At 37.0% G+C, this 25,000-nt stretch overlaps 1 protein-coding gene across 1 annotated transcript in view; it reads left to right on the forward strand.

The window, feature by feature from the left end:
• The window catches only part of LOC133641967 (cGMP-inhibited 3',5'-cyclic phosphodiesterase 3A-like), a 315,984-nt gene that overhangs the window by 255,079 nt on the left and 35,905 nt on the right, over positions 1 to 25,000 (forward strand). The window contains exons 5-7 of the mRNA XM_062036136.1: positions 9,558 to 9,631; positions 17,270 to 17,418; positions 17,505 to 17,642. Of these exons, the coding sequence (XP_061892120.1) occupies positions 9,558 to 9,631; positions 17,270 to 17,418; positions 17,505 to 17,642 (361 nt within the window). The remainder of the gene's footprint in view (positions 1 to 9,557; positions 9,632 to 17,269; positions 17,419 to 17,504; positions 17,643 to 25,000) is intronic.

Raw genomic sequence — 25,000 nt, forward strand, 5'->3', positions numbered from 1 at the left:
TCACAGATTTGTATTTTAAACCACCTCGGATACTATATCCTCTTGAAAATGAGAGTCGAGAACGCGAAATGGACATTCAGTGCCTTTTATCTCCACGACAATACATCGGCGAAATGCTTTAGCTACGAGCTAACGTGATAGCATCATACTTTAACTGCATATAGAAACAAAAGAAATAAACCCCTGACTGGAAGGATAGATAGAAAATCAACAATACTATTAAACCGTGGACATGTAAATACACGGTTAATGCTTTCCAGGCTGGCGAAGGTTAACAATGCTGTGCTAACGACGCCATTGAAGCTAACTTAGCAACCGGACTGCACAGAGCTATGCTAAAAACATTAGCTCTCCACCTACGTCAGCCAGCCCTCATTTGCTCATCAACACCCGTGCTCACCTGCGTTCCAGCGATCGGCAGAAGGACGAAGGACTTCACCCGATGCGTTTGGCGGCCCGGAGACGTAGGAAGTCAAGGTGAGGCCGGCGGCTAGCGCGGCTAGCGCTCCAACAAAGTCCTCCTGGTTGTGTTGCTGTAGTCCGCTGCTAATACACTGATCCCACCTACAGCTGTCTTCTTTGCAGCCTTCATTGTTCATTAAAAAAATTGCAAAAGATGTCCAAAATACTGTGGAATTATGAAATGAAAACAGAGCTTTTTGTATAGGATTCTACGGGGTACCATAACTTCCGTTACTCGGACTTCGTCACGCGCATACGTCATCATACCACGATGTTTCAGCCGGATATTTCCCGGGAAGTTTTAAATGTCACTTTATAAGTTAACCCGGCCGTATTGGCATGTGTTGCAATGTTAAGATTTCATCATTGATATATAAACTATCAGACTGCGTGGTCGGGAGTAGTGGCTTTCAGTAGGCCTTTAAACTAGCATCCTCTGTAGTGGACAGTTGTGTTTTACATACCAGAGCTATTTTTCTTCTCCAGTGTGGAACCCTGACAAAATAAATACACCAAAAACAAACAAGATGTTTTTTTTTTACCAACCTTTTGAGTGAAAAAAGAAGTTAAACTTTGTAGACCCATTATGGCGTGTGGCGTCTGTATTTTACAGTATTATGCAAAAAATATTAGATTAGAACCTACCATGCCTTGGGCACTAATACACCCCCATACCATCACAGATGCTGGCTTTTAAACTTTGGGCCTAGAACAATCCGGATGGTTCTTTTCCTCTTTGGTCCGGAGGACACGACGTCCACAGTTTCCAAAAACAACTTGAAATGTGGACTCGTCAGACCACAGAACACTTTTCCACTTTGCATCAGTCCATCTTAGATGAGCTCAGGCCCAGCGAAGCCGGCGGCGTTTCTGGGTGTTGTTGATAAATGGCTTTGGCTTTGCGTAGTAGAGTTTTAACTTGCACTTACAGATGTAGCGACAAACTGCAGTTACTGACAGTGGTTTTCTGAAGTGTTCCTGAGCCCATGTGGTGATATCCTTTACACACTGATGTCGGTTTTTGATGCAGTACCGCCTGAGGGAATTCAATGTTGGTTTACGGCCTTGCCACTTTCGTGCAGTGGTTTCTCCAGATTCTCTGAACCTTTTGATGATATTACGGACCGTAGATGGTGAAATCCCTAAATTCCTTGCAATAGCTGGTTGAGAAATGTTGTTCTTAAACTGTTGGACAATTTGCTCACGCATTTGTTGACAAAGTGGTGACCTTTGCCCCATCCTTGTTTGTGAATGACTGAGCATTTCATGGAAGCTGCTTTTATACCCAATCATGGCACCCACCTGTTCCCAATTAGCTTGTTCACCTCTGGGATGTTCCAAATAAGTGTTTGATGAGCATTCCTCAACTTTCTCAGTCTTTTTTGCCACTCGTGCCAGCTTTTCTTAAACATGTTGCAGGCATCAAATTACAAATGAGCTAATATTTGCAAAAAATAACAAAAGTTTACCAGTTGGAACATTAAATATCTTGTCTTTGCGGTCTATGCAATTGAATATAAGTTGAAAAGGATTTGCAAATCATTGTATTCTGTTTTTATTTACCATTTACACAACGTGACAACTTCACTGCTTTTGGGGTTTGTATTTATTAATTCAATTTTGTCCCGTTTTGCCCTCCATTTGTATACATAAGTGAACTTCCCACTGAATGCTTACCACTTCAGCCTTGTTTCCAAAAAAAATAATAATAATAATAATATTCCAAAAAAAAGAGCATCGCTAAAACAACTTAGAGCAGGGGTGTCCAAACTTTTTCCACTGAGGGCCGCACACTGAAAAATCAAAGCAAGCGGGGGCCATTTTGATATTTTTTATTTTAAAAACCAATACAATAAATGTATAAAATAATATACATTTAGGCCGCCACTCAGGCTTGATCCCGGTGAACCCAAAGAGTTTTGGTCAAAAAAATATAAAAAATGTGTCATTATTTAGTATTATTATTATTATTATTATTATTCAAAGTTTAAATCTCTAGATCAACATTAGGTCTATCTGTCAATATAACGTTTTTAAACATTTAAGTTGTATGCCCTTTTTGCCAAAGAAAACCCAGGTTTTTTATAGAAAAAAACCCACCAAATATGCAATATTTTCCCCCAATTAAATTTTAAAGTAGAATATTTGAGATTATTAAATAATTGGAGCCTTAAAAAGGTCAATAACTCATAACAACATTGACATTTTTTGAGCAATGTCACGCGCAAAAAAAAATAATTGGGGATCCAAAAGGGTCCTACTCATTAAAGTGTTAAAAAAGAAATTATACTTTTTTTTTTTTTTACTGATTACTTTTAGCACAATAATGCTGAGATCAGCTTCAGATCTGTCCGTCAATTCTAAGTTTTATTGTTGTTTATGTTTTTTGTTTGTTCGTTTTAGGCCCTTCTTTTAAAAAACAACAGCTCAGTTTTTTTATATGGCAAACACAAAATATGCAACATTTTCCCCAAAGAATATCTCAAAGTGGAATATTTAATGTGACGTAATTGGAGCCTTGAATAATTCATAATGACGTTGATTTTGATTGAATATTATTTTTTAAAGAAAGAAACAGCCTACATGGCAGCTTTGTGTTGTTAGAGCAGGGGTCACCAACCTTTTTGAAAGCAAGAGCTTTTTCTTGGGTACTGATTAATGCGAAGGGCTACCAGTTTAATACACACTTAAATAAATTGCCAGAAATAGCCAATTTGCTCAATTTACCTTTAACTCTATGTTATTATTAATAATTAATTATATTTACACTTAATTGAACGGTTTAAAAGAGGAGAAAACACGAAAAAAAATGACAATTACATTTTGAAACATAGTTTATCTTCAATTTCGACTCTTTAAAATTCAAAATTCAACCGAAAAAAAATAAGAGAAAAACTTAAAAAAAGATTTTATGGAACATCATTAGTAATTTTTCCTGATTAAGATTAATTTTAGAATTTTGATGACATGTTTAAATAGGCTAAAATCCGATCTACACTTTGTTAGAATATATAACAAATTGGACCAAGCTATATTTCTAACAAAGACAAATCATTATTTCTTCTAGATTTTCCAGAACAAAAATTTTAAAAGAAATTCAAAAGACTTTGAAATAAGATTTAAGTTTGATTCTACAGATTTTCTATATTTGCCAGAATAATTTTTTTGAATTTTAATCATAAGTTTGAAGAAATATTTCACAAATATTCTTCGTCGAAAACACAGAAGCTAAAATGAAGAATTAAATTAAAAAATGTATTTATTATTCTTTACAATAAAAAAATTTTTTTTTTACTTGAACATTGATTTAAATTGTCAGGAAAGAAGAGGAAGGAATTTAAAAAGGTAAAAAGGTATATGTGTTTAAAAATCCTAAAATCATTTTTAAGGTTGTATTTTTTCTTTAAAATTGTCTTTCTGAAAGTTATAAGAAGCAAAGTAAAAAAATTAATGAATTTATTTAAACAAGTAAAGACCAAGTCTTTAAAATATTTTCTTGGATTTTCAAATTCTATTTGAGTTTTGTCTCTCTTAGAATTAAAAATGTCGGGCAAAGCGAGACCAGCTTGCTAGTAAATAAATAACATTTAAAAAATAGAGGCAGCTCACTGGTAAGTGCTGCTATTTGAGCTATTTTTAGAACAGGCCAGCGGGCTACTCATCTGGTCCTTACGGGCTACCTGGTGCCCGCGGGCACCGCGTTGGTGACCCCTGTATTCGAGTAAACATCGCAACATTTTCTTGTTACATTTCACCTGTTTGCTCTTTTATACCACGTTTGTTTGGGTTTTTTTCATCATATTTTTAGAATGTGTCGCGGGGCCGTTAAAAAAATGACCTGCGGGCCGCAAATGGCCCCCGGGCCGCACTTTGGACACCCCTGACTTAGAGTATGTAACCAAGTACGGTATTTACAAGCAAGTGTGCAGACTCCACCTGATACGGGACACGTCCGCCATTCTTATTTTCGACCTGCGCCGCGGGCTCAATGTCAGCAGCAGAGCTTATTCTGCTGAATCAGCGGAATTGGATGCGCGGCTGCCAGTTTTTCAACTTTCATTAAAAGTCAAACCTTTTTAAGCCAAGCACGCCTGCTTTGCCCAGACCCCCTGACAATAATGCACTAACTGTTCGCCCGCCAAACTATCAAACTACTTTCTTTTTTTGTATTATTCCACACCTGCGAGACATTACACGCGGCGGTTCGACCTGGTCCTGCAGACACAACAGGACTTTCTTTGTCGGGGCCTCGGAACCATTAGCAAAACAATTTATCCGAGGGAGATAGGGACACACACTGCACGTCTTTGTGTGACACCGTGCTTCGACGGAAGGCATTTCCTGCAGGTTTTACAACATTTGGGGAGAGGTATTTTAATGGGAACCACCTCCAGCCTGACAGTGCCCTCAATAAAGAAACATGGAGCACATTTATCTATGATGGACTCTTGTGGGGGGAAGAAAACCTCCTTTTTGGACTACATTGATGGTCAATTCGGTAATTATGTATTTTTTCTCGACGCAGGCTGTGTTTGTTTAAGCGCTGACAGAAAAACAAAACTTAATAGCTTTCCTCGTTAACTTTCTTTCCTGTAAACATCTGCCAAGAGTTTTGACACCCAAGACAGATATAATGAATATAATGTATCCCAATTATTTTTGGCTCGACTGCTGACAGCGAATGCTTGTTCACGTTGTTTTCTACAAGCAAACGAGTACTATTCTGGGTTTGCCCCCCCCCCTCCCAGTGCTCCGCATAGTTGGCCGCCTCGGATACATTGTGGAGAAAATATGTATTAATATTCAGGGGCTTAGCACCACATTCTGGGCCCCATACAAACTGAAGGGGCGTCCTATCCTACCCTTAAAGGCCTACTGAAAGCCACTACTACCGACCACGCAGTCTGATAGTTTATATATCAATGATGAAATCTTAACATTATCATTATTCACATGTGAATAACATAAATACAGTCTATTATACAGCATTATTCACATGTGAATAACATAAATACAGTCTATTATACAGCATTATTCACATGTGAATAACATAAATACAGTCTATTATACAGCATTATTCACATGTGAATAATATAAATACAGTCTATTATACAGCATTATTCACTTGTGAATAATATAAATACAGTCTATTATACAGCATTATTCACTTGTGAATAATATAAATACAGTCTATTATACAGCATTATTCACATGTGAATAACATAAATACAGTCTATTATACAGCATTATTCACATGTGAATAATATAAATACAGTCTATAATACAGCATTATTCACATGTGAATAACATAAATACAGTCTATTATACAGCATTATTCACTTGTGAATAATATAAATACAGTCTATTATACAGCATTATTCACTTGTGAATAATATAAATACAGTCTATTATACAGCATTATTCACATGTGAATAACATAAATACAGTCTATTATACAGCATTATTCACATGTGAATAACATAAATACAGTCTATTATACATCATTATTCACATGTGAATAACATAAATACAGTCTATTATACAGCGTTATTCACATGTGAATAACATAAATACAGTCTATTATACAGCGTTATTCACATGTGAATAATATAAATGCAGTCTATTATACAGCATTACTCACATGTGAATAATATAAATACAGTCTATTATACAGCATTATTCACATGTGAATAATATAAATACAGTCTATTATACAGCATTATTCACATGTGAATAATATAAATACAGTCTATTATACAGCATTATTTACATGTGAATAATATAAATACAGTCTATTATACAGCATTATTCACATGTGAATAATATAAATACAGTCTATTATACAGCATTATTTACATGTGAATAATATAAATACAGTCTATTTATACAGCATTATTCACATGTGAATAATATAAATACAGTCTATTATACAGCATTAGTCACATGTGAATAACATAAATACAGTCTATTATACAGCTTTATTCACATGTGAATAACATAAATACAGTCTATAATACAGCATTATTCACATGTGAATAACATAAATACAGTCTATTATACAGCATTATTCACATGTGAATAATATAAATACAGTCTATTATACAGCATTATTCACATGTGAATAACATAAATACAGTCTATTATACAGCATTATTCACATGTGAATAACATAAATACAGTCTATCATACAGCATTATTCACATGTGAATAATATAAATACAGTCTATTATACAGCATTACATGTAGGGTTGTACGGTATACCGGTACTATTATAGTATCGTAGTAGTAATGAATCAAAAACGTAAATAAATCGTAAATAAACATTAGCAAGAGTCACCTACTGGAACAATGGAGGTAATGGGGACTCGCTCTATTCCACATATGCATTATACAGTCTGATGGCTGTCGGTATGAAGGACTTCCTGTGTCGTTCCGTGTTGCATTTTGTAACACGGAACATGACATGTAGGGTTGTACGGTATACCGGTACTAGTATAGTATCGCAGTAGTGAATCAAAAACGGTACTATACTCTGTTTGAAAAGTACCGGTTTCCAATTTATTTTTTTAACAGGCATGAGGGCGCGTCATCACGTCATGACGGGTTTACGAGCAGAGGAGCATGTTCGGCAGCGCACAATCACAGAGTACTTACAAGCAGACACAGTGTGTAGACAGAAAAGGGAGAACGGACGCATTTTGGCTTAAAAACTAACGATAAAGGTGAAGTTATAACACTGAAACGCCGTCAGGAAGAGGTGCTTTAAGACATGTCTAGTTAGCTAGCGGCTAACGACCATCCGCAGTCGGCAGTGTTTTAGCTACTTCTAAATCACTAATCCTCGCCTCCATGGCGACGAATAAAGTAAGTTTCTTACAAGTATCATCCCTGCAGGACGAGGAATAGCTAAACATGCTTCACTACACACCGTAGGAGGATACAATAGCGGCGTCAATGCTAACAAATGCTAGCGTGCCTGAATGTAAATAAATGCCATGGGTGGATCTACACCTGACATCCACTGCAATGATACCAAGTACAAAAGCCTATCTAGTCAATACTAAATTGATTACATGCATATGTTTTATCATCACAAAATATTTGTTCCTTTTTAAAAAATTCATATTATGTTTATAAACTCGGGAAACACGTCCCTGGACACAAAATGTGCAGGCAGCATACCCTTTCCCCTTCCCCTTCCAGCTGTCCTGGATGAACTGAAATTATTTTTTCCAATCATTTTGGAACTTGCAAGCGTACTTCTTCTTCTTCTTCTTACTCGTCGTCGCCATGTCTCTTCTTCGTTCTTCTGCTTCGTCTCTGTTATGTTTTAGGACAGGGGTGTCCAAACTTTTTCCACCTAGGGCCGCACACGGAAAAAATAAAGCATGCGGGGGCCATTTTGACATTTTTCATTTTCAAACCATAACAAAATATATGGATTTTATTATTTTTTTAACCTTTAGGGCTCCCGGGGACCATAAAGGGTCTAAGTCATTAAAATGTTAAAAACAAGTCATATTATTATTATATTTATTTATTTAACGCTTACAGTAAATCTCTGCAGTATATCAACTTTAGGTTGATATCAAGTAAAAAAAAAAGACAAAAAGGTTTTATGCCTTTTCTGTCAAAGACAACTTTGTTTTTTATAATAAAAGTGAAATATGCAGTATTTCCCCCACTGCCCAAAACATTCAGAAAGCAATGTTTGATGTGAAGTAATTCGAGCCTTAAAAAGATCAATAATGCAGGACACCATTGATTTTTATTCATTATTATTTTTGAGTAATCACAGTGAAAAGATAAATAAAATCCCATTAAATATATTTGGGATCCAAAAGGTGCCCCACTCATAAAGTTATACATTTTTATTATTTTGTTTTAGCTTTCAACACTTAAGTTACGAGATCAACTTCAGATATATCTGTCCATTTTACGTTTGAACTATTATTTTGTTTGTTTTATGCTCTTTTGTCAAAGAAAACGATGTTTTTGTATGGCAACCACACAATATATGCAATATTTCCCACATAAAACATTTTAAAGTGAAATATTTGAAATAATTGGAGCCTTGAATAGGTCAATAATTCATTATGACATTGATTTTTTTTTTTTAAGCAATGGCAAAAAAAATAAAAATAAAGATAGACAAAAGAAAAAAAATGTCATGTCTGTGTTAATCATGTTTTTGTTTGGCCATGTTTTGCTTGGTTTTTGGAGTCTTTTTTTAGTTCCTGGTTTCACTTCCTTGTTTTGTTTGTTTTTCATGGTCACCCATTAGTTTTCACCTGTCATGTCACGCACCTGTTTCACGTTTTGAGTCACGCACCTGTTTTCACTGATCATGTCACTATTTAAAGTATGGCAACCACACAATATTTTCTGCAATAATTTCCACATAAAACATTTTAAAGTGAAATATTTGAAATAATTGGAGCCTTGAATAGGTCAATAATCCAGTATAACATTGATTTTTTTTTTGTATTTTTGAGCAATGGCAAACAAAAAGAAAAATAAAGATAGACAAAAGAAGAAAAAAAACAGCCTGCATAGCAGCTTTGTGTCAACATTGCAACTTTTTCTAGTTCGATTTCCACTTTTTTTAATGTTTCTTTTTAATTTTTGCAATAGCATTTCCAGAATGTGTGGCGGGTCGGTAAACAATTAGCCCCCGGGCCGCACTTTGGACACCCCTGTTTTAGGACATTACTAATTTCTGTAGTTTTGAAGCAATGCATGATGGGAATCCGGATGTTATGTGTCAGTGTATTGTGCCGGCTGGAATAAACACACGCTGAGAAGTAGCTTGGTGCCTGCCTACTTTATGGGTTATAGATACACCTATGGATAACGGAGACATATATAATAGTCTCCTTTTCAGATGAGAGAGGACGCTAAAGGCAGTGCCTTTAAGGCACGCCCCCAATATTGTTGTCCGGGTGGAAATCAGGAGAAATTCGTGAGAATGGTTGCCCCGGGAGATTTTCGGGAGGGGCACTGAAATTCGTGAGTCTCCCGGGAAAATCGGGAGGGTTGGCAAGTATGTTTATGTGCAAACACTGTTTCAACTTCTTTATCCCTCTCGTTCACAGTTGTGGAAGACCGTACATCCGACTGAGCCATGGAGAGGGCTCCCTAGATAAGGGAGACAGGATACCACGTTCAGGTGTGCACTGGATTTTTTTTATTTGTTATCAGTCCAAGTACAGTGTTGTGGTTAACCAATGAAAAGCATGTACTGAATATTTAAAGGCCTACTGAAAGCCACTACTAGCGACCACGCAGTCTGATAGTTTATATATCAATGATGAAATCTTAACATTGCAACACATGCCAATACGGCCGGGTTAACTTATAAAGTGACATTTTAAATTTCCCGCGAAATATCCTGCTGAAAATGTCTCGGTATGATGACGTATGCGCGTGACGTTAACAGTTGATACGGAAGTATTCGGACACATTGAATCCAATACAAAAAAGCTCTGTTTTAATTTCATAATTCCACAGTATTCCGGACATCTGTGTTGGTGAATCTTTTGCAATTTGTTTAATGAACAATGAAGACTGCAAAGAAGAAAGTTGTAGGTGGGATCGGTGTATTAGCGGCGGACTACAGCAACACAACCAGGAAGACAGAGATGGATAGCAGACGCGTTAGCCGCCGAACTCACCTTAACTTCCTCCGTCTCGCCGACTGCATCTGTGATCGGGTGAAGTCCTTCGTCGCACCGTCGATCGCTGGAACGCAGGTGAGCACGGGTGTTGATGAGCAGATGAGGGCTGGCTGGCATAGGTGGAGCGCTAATGTTTTATCATAGCTCTGTGAGGTCCGGTTGCTAAGTTGCTAAGTTAGCTTCAGCGTCATTAGCAACAGCATTGTTAAGCTTTGCCAGGCTGAGAATTATTAACCGTGTAGTTACATGTCCATGGTTTAATAGTATTGTTGATCTTCTGTCTATCCTTCCAGTCAGGAATTTATTTATTTAGTTTCTATCTGCATTTGAGACAGATGTTATCACGTTAGCTCAGTAGCTAAAGAGCTTCGCCGATGTATTGTCGTGGAGATAAAAGTCACTGTGAATGTCCATTTCGCGTCCTCGACTCTCATTTTCAAGAGGATATAGTAGCCGAGGTGGTTTAAAATACAAATCCGTGATCCACAATAGAAAAAGGAGAGAGTGTGGAATCCAATGAGCCAGCTTGTACCTAAGTTACGGTCAGAGCGAGCGAAAAAAGATATGTTTGCACTGCATTCTAGTCCGTCACTCTAACGTTCCTCATCCACGAATCTTTCATCCTCGCTCAAATTAATGGGGTAATCGTCGCTTTCTCGGTCCGAATCGCTCTAGCTGCGTTGAAAACAATAGCAAAATATGAGGAAGCGAACAACCGACTACGTCACGCTACTTCCGGTAGGGGCAAGGCTTTTTTTTATCAGAGACCAAAAGTTGCGAACTTTATCGTCGTTGTTCTCTACTAAAGCCTTTCAGCAAAAATATGTCAATATTGCGAAATGATCAAGTATGACACATAGAATGGATCCGCTATCCCCGTTTAAGTAAAAAAAAAAAATTTCAGTAGGCCTTTAAAGTGTTGTTTTTGTCTTTTGAAGGGTGTACTTATTTACTTTGTCTACAATCATGCATTTACAGCAGTGGTTCTCAAACCTTTTTCAACAAGTACAATCTCAGAAAACTCTTGGCTCTCCAAGTACCCCTATAATGACCAATACAGTAGCGTAGTAGGCCTAAATATTCATTAAAAACAAGGCGGTTTTATTTAACAAGTACCGTATTTTTCGTAGTATAAGTCGCTCCGGAGTATAAGTCGCTCCGGAGTATAAGTCGCTCCGGAGTATAAGTCGCACCGGCCGAAAATGCTTAATAAAGAAGGGAAAAAACATGTATAAGTCGCACTGGAGTATAAGTCGCATTTTTTGGGGAAATTTATTTGATAATACCCAACACTAAGAATAGACATTTGAAAGGCAATTTAAAATAAAGAATAGTGAACAACAGGCTGAATAAGTGTACGTTATATGAGGCATAAATAACCAACTGGTATGTTAACGTAACATATTATGGTAAGAGTCATTCAAATAACTATAACATATAGAACATGCTATACGTTTACCAAACAATCTGTCACTCCTAATCGCTAAATCCCATGAAATCTTATACGTCTAGTCTCTTACGTGGATGAGCTAAATAATATTATTTGATATTTTACGGTAATGTGTTAATCATTTCACACATAAGTCGCTCCTGAGTATAAGTCGCACCCCCGGCCAAACTATGAAAAAAACTGCGACTTATAGTCCGAAAAATACGGTATATTTAATAATTTTGGCCACTGGAACATCGCACACAGTTTGAACAGTAACACTGTGTTTGAATATTCAATTGAGTGATTCATTGGCCACTAGAGGGAGCTGGATAAACCTTGTCAAATGGTAGGAAACCGTGAACCATGAAACCAAAACTATGCAGTGCTAACATAAATAAATAAACAAAATTAATAATGAATATATTTCTTAAATAAACGGTCAATGAAATTGAAGCGCTTATGAAAATACAGCTTCAACACTTTAGTCATATTTTTTGGTCTGAGGAAAGACTTTAGCTTCAGACTTTTTTTCTGTTTCTTTGATATTATTATTACTGCCACAAGTGGTGGAAAAGTGTATTACAATTGAGTACCCCTGTAGCCCAGACCTGGGCAAATTAAGGCCCGGGCGGCCTTTTCAATCTGGCCCATCATTCCCAAAATATTTTTTTAGATTTTTAAGATGGAAAGTGTAGCTGCCATTATGATGTGCAGTGATGTTTTCTAATGACCGGAAGTCTTCAACTATACAAAGTATTTCAATGGTCGGAATCTGCGCTTTTGCATGATATACTAGTTACTATGGTAATGTAATTAGTTACTATGGTAATGTAATTAGTTACTATGGTAATGGAATTAGTTACTATGGTAATCGAATTAGTTACTATGGTAATATAATTAATTACAATAGTAATTTAAGTGACAGCAGCTCAGACGAGGCACCAAGCAGTGTGGGTGGGGAGTGTTTCCACAGAGTGTTTCCAGAGCCTGAAATGCGGGTGTCAGGGACAGACGCTGAAGGAGATTTTTACAACAAAGTTCTAAAGTGTAAAATATGTCAATCGAGAGGGTGTGTGATGTTCATATGTTGTCAATATTCAGTGTTTTATCCTTCATAGTTAATATTGTAAATCTCACATTCTTTAATTTCATGTACATTCTCATTCAATAAAACAATTTAAAATTCCATTCCGTTTTTTAAGGTGGTCTGTCATAACGCTTGATTGTAAAATATGTGGATGGAGAGGGGGTGTGACGTTCATATGTTGTCAATATTCAGTGTTTTATCCTTCATAGTTAATATTGTAAATCCCACATTCTTTATTTACATGTACAAACTGTTTGTATATTCTGATTCAGTAAAAAAAAATGTAATACCATTCCGTTTTTTCAGGCGGTTCGTCATAACACTTGATTTTAAAATATGTCGATCGAGAGGGGGTGTGACATTCATATGTTGTCAATATTGAGAGTTTTATCGTTCATAGTTAATATTGTAAATCCCACATTCTTTATTGTCATGTACATTCTGGGTGTCTCATTCAGTAAAACAATTTAAAATTCAATTTTGTTGTTTCAGGCGGTCTGTCATAATGCTTGATTGTAAAATATGTGGATGGAGAGGGGGTGTGACGTTCATATGTTGTCAATATTCAGTGTTTTATCCTTCATAGTTAATATTGTAAATCCCACATTCTTTATTTACATGTACATTCTGGGTGTCTCATTCAGTAAAAAAAAAAGTAAAACTCCATTCCGTTTTGTTAAGGCGGTCTGTCATAACGTTTTTAGCATTCAATCAGACATTATTGTGAGGTTTTGTATTAGTGTTCCTAAAAATCAGATATGCCGGCCCCCAAGCATATTTTTTTCTGTAAATTAAGTAAGCAAGTTAAGTAGTAGTTGAGAGGACCATTTGGGACGGACGTGGAAGGACATTTTTACAACTAAGTTCTAAAGCTTAGTGATATATCAGATATATCGGATTGTAGTTGTTGTTGTTTTTTACCCTTCACGTTCATATTTCGCTGTTTGTTGCATTTTTGTTGCGTTTCGCTTGATTGTAAAATATGTGGATGGAGAGGGGGTGTGACGTTCATATGTTGTCAATATTCAGTGTTTTATCCTTCATAGTTAATATTGTAAATCCCACAGTCTTTATTTACATGTACATTTTCATTCAGTAAAAAAAAATTTAAATTCCGTTCCATTTTTTCAGGTGGTCTGTCATAACGCTTCATTGTAAAATATGTGGATGGAGAGGGGGTGTGACGTTCATATGTTGTCAATATTTAGTGTTGTATCGTTCATAGTTAACATTTTATATCCCACAGTCTTTTTTTACATGTACATTCTGGGTGTCTCATTCAGTAAAAAAAATTAAAATTCCATTCCGTTGTTTCAGGCGGTGTGTCATAACGCTTGGTTGTAAAATATGTGGATGGAGAGGGGGTGTGACGTTCATATGTTGTCAATATTCAGTGTTTTATCCTTCATAGTTAATATTGTAAATCCCACAGTCTTTATTTACATGTACATTTTCATTCAGTAAAAAAAATTTAAAATTCCGTTCCATTTTTTCAGGTGGTCTGTCATAACGCTTCATTGTAAAATATGTCGATCGTGAGGGGGTGTGACGTTCATGCATTGTCAATATTCAGTGTTTTATCCTTCATAGTTAACATTTTATATCCCACATTCTTTATTTACATGTACATTCTGGGTGTCTCATTCAGTAAAAAAATTGGATCACGGATTTGTATTTCAAACCACCTCAGATACTATATCCTCTTGAAAATGAGAGTCGAGAACGCGAAATGGACATTCACAGTGACTGAACATGTAAATACACGATTAATAATATTCAGCTTTGCGAAGCTAAAAAAATAGAAGCTAACCTAGCAACGTAGCCAGCGTGATAGCATAGCAGTCTCAAATGCAGATAGAAACTAAATTAAAAAAAACCCTGACTGGAAGGATAGACAGAAGATCAAAAATACTATTAAACCATGAACATGTAAATACACGATTAATAATATTCAGCTTTTCGAAGCTAAAAAAATAGAAGCTAACCTAGCTACGTAGCCAACGTGATAGCATCAGTCTCAAATGCAGATAGAAACTAAATAAAAAAAAACCCTGACTGGATGGATAGACAGAAGATCAAAAATACTATTAAACCATGAACATGTAAATACACGTTTAATAATATTCAGCTTGGCGAAGCTAAAAAAACAGAAGCTAACTTAGATGCGGCGGCGGGCGTACTCACTGTGGTGCGTCTGCTATCCTGCTCAAAACACAACACAACCTCCTGGTGTTGGTGTTGCTGTAGTCCGCCGCTCCACCGATCCCACCTACAAATTTCTTCTTTGCAGTCTCCATTGTCCATTAAACAAATTGCAAAAGATTCACCAACACAGATGTCCAGAATACTGTGGAATTTTGTCGAAGAAAACAGAGGTATTTGAATTGGGTCCAAACACTTCCCTTGACCTCGGGACGTCACGCGCATACGTCATCATACCGCGACGTTTTCAAGCGGAAGTTTCCTGGGAAGTTTAAAATGTCACTTTATAAGTTAACCCGGCCGTATTGGCATGTGTTGCAATGTTAAGATTTCATCATTGATATATAAACTATCAGACTGCGTGGTCGCTAGTAGTGGCTTTCAGTAGGCCTTTAAAGGCCTACTGAAATGATTTTTTTTTATTTAAACGGGGATAGCAGATCCATTCTATGTGTCATACTTGATCATTTCGCGATATTGCCATATTTTTGATGAAAGGATTTAGTAGAGAACATCGACGATAAAGTTCGCAACTTTTGGTCGCTGATAAAAAAAAAGCCTTGCCTGTACCGAAAGTAGCGTGACGTCACAGGTTGAAAGGCTCCTCACATTTCCCCGTTGTTTACACCAGCAGCGAGAGAGATTCGGACCGAGAAAGCGACGATTACCCCATTAATTTGAGCGAGGATGAAAGATTTGTGGATGAGGAACGTGAGAGTGACGGACTAGAGTGCAGTGCAGGACGTATCTTTTTTCGCTCTGACCGTAACTTAGGTACAAGCTGGCTCATTGGATTCCACACTCTCTCCTTTTTCTATTGTGGATCACGGATTTGTATTTTAAACCACCTGGGATACTATATCCTCTTGAAAATGAGAGTCGAGAACGCGAAATGGACATTCACAGTGACTTTTATCCCCACGACAATACATCGGCGAAACACGTTAGCTACGGAGCTAACGTGATAGCATCGTGCTTAACTGCAGATAGAAACAAAAGAAATAAACCCCTGACTAGAAGGATAGATAGAAAATCAACAATACTATTAAACCGTGGACATGTAAATACACGGTTAATGCTTTCCAGCCTGGCGAAGCTTAACAATGCTGTTGCTAACGACGCCATTGAAGCTAACTTAGCAACGGGACCTCACAGACCTATGCTAAAAACATTAGCTATCCACCTACGCCAGCCAGCCCTCATCTGCTCATCAACACCCGTGCTCACCTGCGTTCCAGCGATCGACGGTGCGACGAAGGACTTCACCCGATCATCCGTGCGGTCGGCAGCTAGCGTCGGATAGCGCGTCTGCTATCCAAGTCAAAGTCCTCCTGGTTGTGTTGCTACAGCCAGCCGCTAATACACCGATCCCACCTACAACTTTCTTCTTTGCAGTCTCCATTGTTCATTAAACAAATTGCAAAATATTCACCAACACAGATGTCCAGAATGCTGTGGAATTATGAGATGAAAACAGAGCTGTTTGTATTGGATTCAATGGAGTCTGAATACTTCCGCTTCCACGATTGACGTCACGCGCATACGTCATCATACATAGACGTTTTCAACCGGAAGTTTAGCGGGAAATTTAAAATGTCACTTTATAAGTTAACCCGGCCGTATTGGCATGTGTTGCAATGTTAAGATTTCATCATTGATATCTAAACTATCAGACTGCGTGGTCGTGGCTTTCAGTAGGCCTTTAAGTAGTAGTCGAGAGGACCATTTGGGACAGACGCGGAAAGAGATTTTTACAACAAAGTTCTAAAGCTTAGTGATGTATCAGATATATCAGGTTGTAGGTGGGGTTTGTTTACCCTTCACGTTCATATTTCACTCTGTTTGTTGCATTTTTGTTGTGTTTCGCTTGATTGTAAAATATGTCGACCGAGAGGGCGTGTGACTGTTGTCAATATTCAGTGTTTTATCCTTCATAGTTAATATTGTAAATCCCACATTCTTTATTTTCATGTACATTCTGGGTGTCTCATTCAGTAAGAAAATGTAAAATTCCATTCCTTTTTTTTAGGCGGGCTATTATAACGTTTTTAGCATTCAATCAGACATTATTGTGAGGTTTTGTGTTGTGTTACCCGTTTTTTCTCTAAATTTGGCCCCTACGAGTCAATATAATTGCCCGGTCCTGCTGTAGCCCAAACGGACCGCAGCTGAGAAACAGATTTTCTTGCTCTAGGCCCAACAATGGACCCTGGCCCTATGGTTAAAAAGCACTAGGCCAGGTATTTCCATAGTAAGAAGCTGCACAATCAAACCATGTGGATTTAATTGGTTCTCTTTCCATCCCAATAATGGTATTGAGACGTTAAGGAATATTACCAGCCACAAAGAGAGGGGGGGTTTCCTGGTGGTCCAGAACTGATGTGGTGTCATTGTTTCTTCTGATTGCAGAAGACCAAGTGCTGGTGTCATCCGACTACGACAGTACCCACGAAGCCAACCACAGTGACAGCAGTGATGTAGCACATACCGAGGAGGACGCGGAGGAAGGAAAACACTGCTCCCAGAATGTCATCCTCCACCCGCTATTACCTCCTGAGGTACAAAGGGCCAGAAAGACCACCTCAGGAACCATGAGTAGACAACATAGTCTTGAACAAAATCTCCCATTTCACCACTTGTGCAGGACAAACCTATTCTGGCTCCAGAGCCGCTATTAATGGAAGATTTAGAGCCCATGATGAGTCAGCTAAACAATTGGAACTTTCCCATCTTCTGCTTGATGGAGAAGACTAGCGGCAAATATGGACGGATCCTCAGTCAGGTGAGCATGTCCTGGGGGGGTGGGGGGTCAAAGGTCAGCCGCCGCTTAATGTTTCCAGTCGATGATGTCAGGCTTTTTCTATTGAAGCTCGATTTTTTTTTTTTAAAAGCTTTGTCAAGGTCTGGGTAAGGTGTTCTAAACCAGTGGGAAAAAAAAGCAATTTCCCCTAAATCAAGGGTGTCCAAAGTGTGGCTCGAAGCATGTGTTGTAACAGCCTGCCTACTAAAATAAAAACAGATAAAAAAGTGGGATAAAAGAGCAAACAGGTGTCAAAATAGCCACCCTTTGCTCTGATTACTGCTTTGCACACTCTTGGCATTCTCTTGATGAGCTGCGAGAGGTGATGTAATAAACGCTGGTGTCGTTTTGGCATTTACGGTAATACACCGAAAAATATACAGTTGTTGATTTGCAGTAAAAAAAACAAAAAAAAAACAACAACAACAAACTGACAGCCCAGGTGCCAAAATGTTACTGTAAAATGTGCCTTTTTTAAATTTTTATTTACAGTAATAAACAACTGAGCTGCTTTTTTTTTTTACCATAAAAGCAGCAGTACTGTTTTTCCATTTACAGTAATATACACTACATTTTGAGGTGAAATTATTGCAACTTAACATATTTTTTTAACATCTTAGAAAAAATAAAAATACTAATAAAATGCATTAAAAAATTATGTAAGAAGCGGCCCCTTGGGGCCAAACATAACCCAAACATAACTGCGATGTGGCCCTCAGTGAAAACCACTTTGACACCTCTGCTATAAGCTAATTATAGTTGTCACTTTTTATCTGCAAGAGTAGCAACAAAGTGTAGTTTTTTGATTTACAGTAAAAAAAACAAATGTAAATTTTACAGTAAAATTCTGGCAACTGAGCTGCCTTTTTTTTTTTTTTTTTTTACCATAAAAACAGCAGTACTGTTTTTCCATTTACAGTAATATACACTACATTTTGCGGTGAAATTATTGTAAGTTACCATATTTTTTTAACATTTATTTTTATTTTTTTAAATGTACTAATAAAATGCATTCAAAAATTGTATAATAATAGTATTCACTGTTAGAAGAGGCCCTCTGGGGCCAAACATAACTGCGATGTGGCCCTCAGTGAAAACCACTTTGACACCTCTGCTATAGGCTAATTATAGTTGTCACTTTTTATCTGCAAGAGTAGCAACAAAGTGTAGTTTTTTGATTTACAGTAAAAAAATCAAATGTACATTTTACAGTAAAATTCTGGCAACTGAGCTGCCTTTTTTTTATACCATAAAAACAGCAGTACTGTTTTTCCATTTACAGTAATATACACTACATTTTGAGGTGAAATTATTGCACCTTACCATATTTTAAAACTTTTTTTTTTTTTTAAATGTACTAATAAAATGCATTCAAAAATTGTGTTATCAATCAATCAATGTTTATTTATATAGCCCTAAATCACAAGTGTCTCAAAGGGCTGTACAAGCCACAACGACATCCTCGGTACAGAGCCCACATACGGGCAAGGAAAAACTCACCCCAGTGGGACGTCGGTGAATGACTATGAGAAACCTTGGAGAGGACCGCATATGTGGGTAACCCCCCCCCTCTAGGGGAGACCGAAAGCAACGGATGTCGAGTGGGTCTGACATAACATTGTGAAAGTCCAGTCCACAGTGGATCCAACACATCAGCGGGAGTCCAGTCCACAGCGGGGCCAACAGGAAACCATCCCGAGCGGAGACGGGTCAGCAGCGCAGAGATGTCCCCAACCGATGCACAGGCTAGTGGTCCACCCGGGGTCCCGGCTCTGGACAGCCAGCACTTCATCCATGGCCACCGGACCTATGCAACTCCCCCTCGCAAGGGACAGGGGAGAAGAGGAGAGAAGAAAAGAAATGGCAGATCAACTGGTCTAAAAAAGGGGGGGTCTATTTAAAGGCTAGATTATACAAATGAGTTTTAAGATGGGACTTAAATGCTTCTACTGAGGTAGCATCTCTAACTGTTACCGGGAGGGCATTCCAGAGTACTGGAGCCCGAATAGAAAACGCTCTATAGCCCGCAGACTTTTTTTTGGCTCTGGGAATCACTAATAAGCCGGAGTTCTTTGAACGCAGATTTCTTGCCGGGACATATGGTACAATACAATCGGCGAGATAGGCTGGAGCTAAACCGTGTAATATTTTATACGTAAGTAGTAAAACCTTAAAGTCGCATCTTAAGTGCACAGGAAGCCAGTGCAAGTGAGCCAGTATAGGCGTAATATGATCAAACTTTCTTGTTTTTGTCAAAAGTCTAGCAGCCTCATTTTGTACCATCTGTAATCTTTTAATGCTAGACATAGGGAGGCCCGAAAATAATACGTTACAGTAATCGAGACGAGACGTAACGAACGCATGAATAATGATCTCAGCGTCGCTAGTGGACAAGATGGAACGAATTTTAGCGATATTACGGAGATGAAAGAAGGCCGTTTTAGTAACACTCTTAATGTGTGACTCAAACGAGAGAGTTGGGTGGAAGATAATACCCAGATTCTTTACCGAGTCTCCTTGTTTAATTGTTTGGTTGTCAAATGTTAAGGTGGTATTATTAAATAGATGTTGGTGTCTAGCAGGACCGATAATCAGCATTTCCGTTTTCTTAGCGTTGAGTTGCAAAAAGTTAGCGGACATCCATTGTTTAATTTCATTAAGACACGCCTCCAGCTGACTACAATCCGGCGTGTTGGTCAGCTTTAGGGGCATGTAGAGTTGAGTGTCATCAGCATAACAGTGAAAGCTAACACCGTATTTGCGTATGATGTCACCCAGCGGCAGCATGTAAATACTAAAGAGTGCAGGGCCAAGAACCGAACCCTGGGGAACTCCGCACGTTACCTTGACATAGTCCGAGGTCACATTGTTATGGGAGACGCACTGCATCCTGTCAGTAAGATAAGAGTTAAACCAAGACAAGGCTAAGTCTGACATACCAATACGTGTTTTGATACGCTCTAATAAAATATTATGATCGACGGTATCGAAAGCGGCGCTAAGATCAAGAAGCAGCAACATAGATGACGCATCAGAATCCATCGTTAGCAATAGATCATTAGTCATTTTTGCGAGGGCTGTCTCCGTAGAGTGATTTGCCCTGAAACCGGATTGAAAAGGTTCACAGAGATTGTTAGTCACTAAGTGTTCATTTAGCTGCTGTGCGACAGTTTTTTCGAGAATTTTGGAAATAAACGGAAGGTGGGAGACCGGTCGGTAGTTTACCATGAGGTCAGGATCGAGGTTAGGTCTTTTGAGCAGAGGATGAATAACCGCTTTTTTGAATGCTAGGGGAACAGTGCCGGAGGAAAGTGATAAGTTTATAATATTTAACACTGATGGACCTAATAATACAAACAGTTCCTTGATAAGTTTCCCAGGAAGTGGGTCAAGTAAACATGTTGTTTGTTTTATCCCACTTACACGCTGTAATAATTCCTCTAATGTTATTTCATCAAAAATAGAGAGACTATTTTGGAGGGCAGTGTCCGTCGTATATACAGTCGTATTTGTGTTAATAGAACCCAGTTGTAGCTGGGATGCGTTGTCTTTAATCTCCTTTCTAATGAGTTCAATTTTCTTATTAAAGAAATTCATAAAATCATCTGCCGAGTGGGTGGAGCTACTGGGAGGAGTCCCTTGTTGGGTTAGCGATGCTACTGTACTAAACAGAAATTTAGGATCGTTTTTGTTGAGGCGGATGAGATTTGAGTAGTATTTAGCTTTAGCTAAGGTAAGCATGCGTTTATAAGTTATTAAACTATCACTCCATGCTTGATGGAAAACCTCAAGTTTAGTCGCGCGCCATTTGCGTTCCAGCTTTCTACATGATAATTTATGAGCTCTAATTTCTTCTGTAAACCATGGGGTGCGCCTTTTAGGGGCCCTTTTTTGCTTTAGCGGTGCTATACTATCAATAATTTTGCGCAAGGCATCGTCAAAGTTGTTAGTGAGTTTATCAATAGAGCCGACATAATTTGGGAATGGTGCTATTACCGAAGGCAGTAGGTCAGCAAGAGTCATCGTTGTGGCAGCATTAATGTTGCGGCCGCTATAGCAGTTATTATTATTATTAGCTTGTTGACAAAGAGTCAAAACTTCAAATTTTATAAGGTAATGATCGGACATTACATTAGTATATGGAAGTATCATAACTTTGGAGGTGGTGACACCCCTGACAAGCACTAGATCTATTGTATTACATTATAATAGTATTCACTGTTAGAAGCGGCCCTCTGGGGCCAAACATAACTGCGATGTGGCCCTCAGTGAAAACCACTTTGACACCTCTGTTATAAGCTAATTATAGTTGTCACTTTTTAACTGCAAGAGTAGCAACAAATTCCAATTGTTTTTATTTACAGAAAAAAAACAAATGTACATTTTACAGTAAAATTCTGGCAACTAAGCTGCCTTTTTTACCATAAAAACAGCAGTACTGTTTTTCCATTTACAGTAATATACACTACATTTTGAGGTGAAATTATTGCAACTTACCATATTTTAAAAGTTTTTATTTTTATTTTTTAAATGTACTAATAAAATGCATTAAAAAATTGTATAATAATAGTATTCACTGTTAGAAGCGGCTCTCTGGGGCCAAACATAACTGCGATGTGGCCCTCAGTGAAAACCACTTTGACACCTCTGCTATAAGCTAATTATAGTTGTCACTTTTTATCTGCAAGAGTAGCAACAAAGTGCAATTGTTTTTATTTACAGTAAAAAAAACTAATGTAAATTTTACAGTAAAATTCTGGCAACTGAGCTGCCTTTTTTTTTACCATAAAAACAGCAGTACTGTTTTTCCATTTACAGTAATATACACTACATTTTGAGGTGAAATTATTGCAACTTACCATATTTTAAAACTTTTTTTTTTTTTTAAATGTACTAATAAAATGCATTCAAAAATTGTATAATAATAGTATTCACTGTTAGATGCGGCCCTATGGGGCCAAACATAACTGCGATGTGGCCCTCAGTGAAAACCACTTTCACACCTCTGTTATAAGCTAATTATAGTTGTCACTTTTTATCTGCAAGAGTAGCAACAAAGTGCAATTGTTTTTATTTACAGTAAAAAAACAAATGTAAATTTTACAGTAAAATTCTGGCAACTAAGCTGCCTTTTTTACCATAAAAACAGCAGTACTGTTTTTCCATTTACAGTAATATACACTACATTTTGAGGTGAAATTATTGCAACTTACCATATTTTAAAACTTTTTATTTTTATTTTTTAAATGTACTAATAAAATGCATTCAAAAATTGTATAATAATAGTATTCACTGTTAGAAGCGGCTCTCTGGGGCCAAACATAACTGCGATGTGGCCCTCAGTGAAAACCACTTTGACACCTCTGCTATAAGCTAATTAGAGTTGTCACTTTTTATCTGCAAGAGTAGCAACAAAGTCCAATTTTTTTTATTTACAGTAAAAAAAACTAATGTAAATTTTACAGTAAAATTCTGGCAACTGAGCTGCCTTTTTTTTTTTTTACCATAAAAACAGCAGTACTGTTTTTCCATTTACAGTAATATACACTACATTTTGAGGTGAAATTATTGCAACTTACCATATTTTAAAACATTTTTTTTTTTTTAAATGTACTAATAAAATGCATTCAAAAATTGTATAATAATAGTATTCACTGTTAGAAGCGGCCCTCTGGGGCCCAACATAACTGCGATGTGGCCCTCAGTGAAAACCACTTTGACACCTCTGCTATAAGCTAATTATAGTTGTCACTTTTTATCTGCAAGAGTAGCAACAAAGTGCCTTTTTTTTTTTTACAGTAAAAAAACAAATGTAAATTTTACAGTAAAATTCTGGCAACTGAGCTGCCTTTTTTTTTTTTTTTTTTACCATAAAAACAGCAGTACTGTTTTTCCATTTACAGTAATATACACTACATTTTGAGGTGAAATTATTGTAACTTACCATATTTTTTTAACATTTATTTTTATTTTTTTAAATGTACTAATATAATGCATTCAAAAATTGTGTAATAATAGTATTCACTGTTAGAAGCGGCGCTCTGGGGCCAAACATAACTGCGATGTGGCCCTCAGTGAAAACCACTTTGACACCTCTGCTATAAGCTAATTATAGTTGTCACTTTTTATCTGCAAGAATAGCAACAAAGTCCAATTTTTTTTATTTACAGTAAAAAAACTAATGTAAATTTTACAGTAAAATTCTGGCAACTGAGCTGCCTTTTTTTTTTTTTTTACCATAAAAACAGCAGTACTGTTTTTCAATTTACAGTAATATACACTACATTTTGAGGTGAAATTATTGCAACTTACCATATTTTAAAACTTTTTTTTTTTTTTTAAATGTACTAATAAAATGCATTAAAAAATTGTATAATAATAGTATTCACTGTTAGAAGCGGCCCTCTGGGGCCAAACATAACTGCGATGTGGCCCTCAGTGAAAACCACTTTGACACCTCTGCTATAAGCTAATTATAGTTGTCACTTTTTATCTGCAAGAGTAGCAACAAAGTGCCATTTTTTTTTTTACAGTAAAAAAACAAATGTAAATTTTACAGTAAAATTCTGGCAACTGAGCTGCCTTTTTTTTTTTTTTTTACCATAAAAACAGCAGTACTGTTTTTCCATTTACAGTAATATACACTACATTTTGAGGTGAAATTATTGTAACTTACCATATTTTTTTAACATTTATTTTTATTTTTTTAAATGTACTAATATAATGCATTCAAAAATTGTGTAATAATAGTATTCACTGTTAGAAGAGGCCCTCTGGGGCCAAACATAACTGCGATGTGGCCCTCAGTGAAAACCACTTTGACACCTCTGCTATAAGCTAATTAGAGTTGTCACTTTTTATCTGCAAGAATAGCAACAAAGTCCAATTTTTTTTATTTACAGTAAAAAAACTAATGTAAATTTTACAGTAAAATTCTGGCAACTGAGCTGCCTTTTTTTTTTTTTTTTACCATAAAAACAGCAGTACTGTTTTTCCATTTACAGTAATATACACTACATTTTGAGGTGAAATTATTGCAACTTACCATATTTTTTTAACATTTATTTTTATTTTTTTAAATGTAGTAATAAAATGCATTCTAAAATTGTGTTATATTAGTATTCACTGTTAGAAGCGGCCCTCTGGGGCCAAACATAACTGCGATGTGGCCCTCAGTGAAAACCACTTTGACACCTCTGCTATAAGCTAATTATAGTTGTCACTTTTTATCTGCAAGAGTAGCAACAAAGTGTGTTCATTCAGATGTCAAAATAGCCACCCTTTGCTCTGATTACTGCTTTGCACACTCTTGGCATTCTCTCCATGAGCTTCGAGAAGTA

Source organism: Entelurus aequoreus, linkage group LG24 (genome assembly GCF_033978785.1).
Source record: "Entelurus aequoreus isolate RoL-2023_Sb linkage group LG24, RoL_Eaeq_v1.1, whole genome shotgun sequence".
NCBI lineage: Eukaryota > Metazoa > Chordata > Actinopteri > Syngnathiformes > Syngnathidae > Entelurus > Entelurus aequoreus.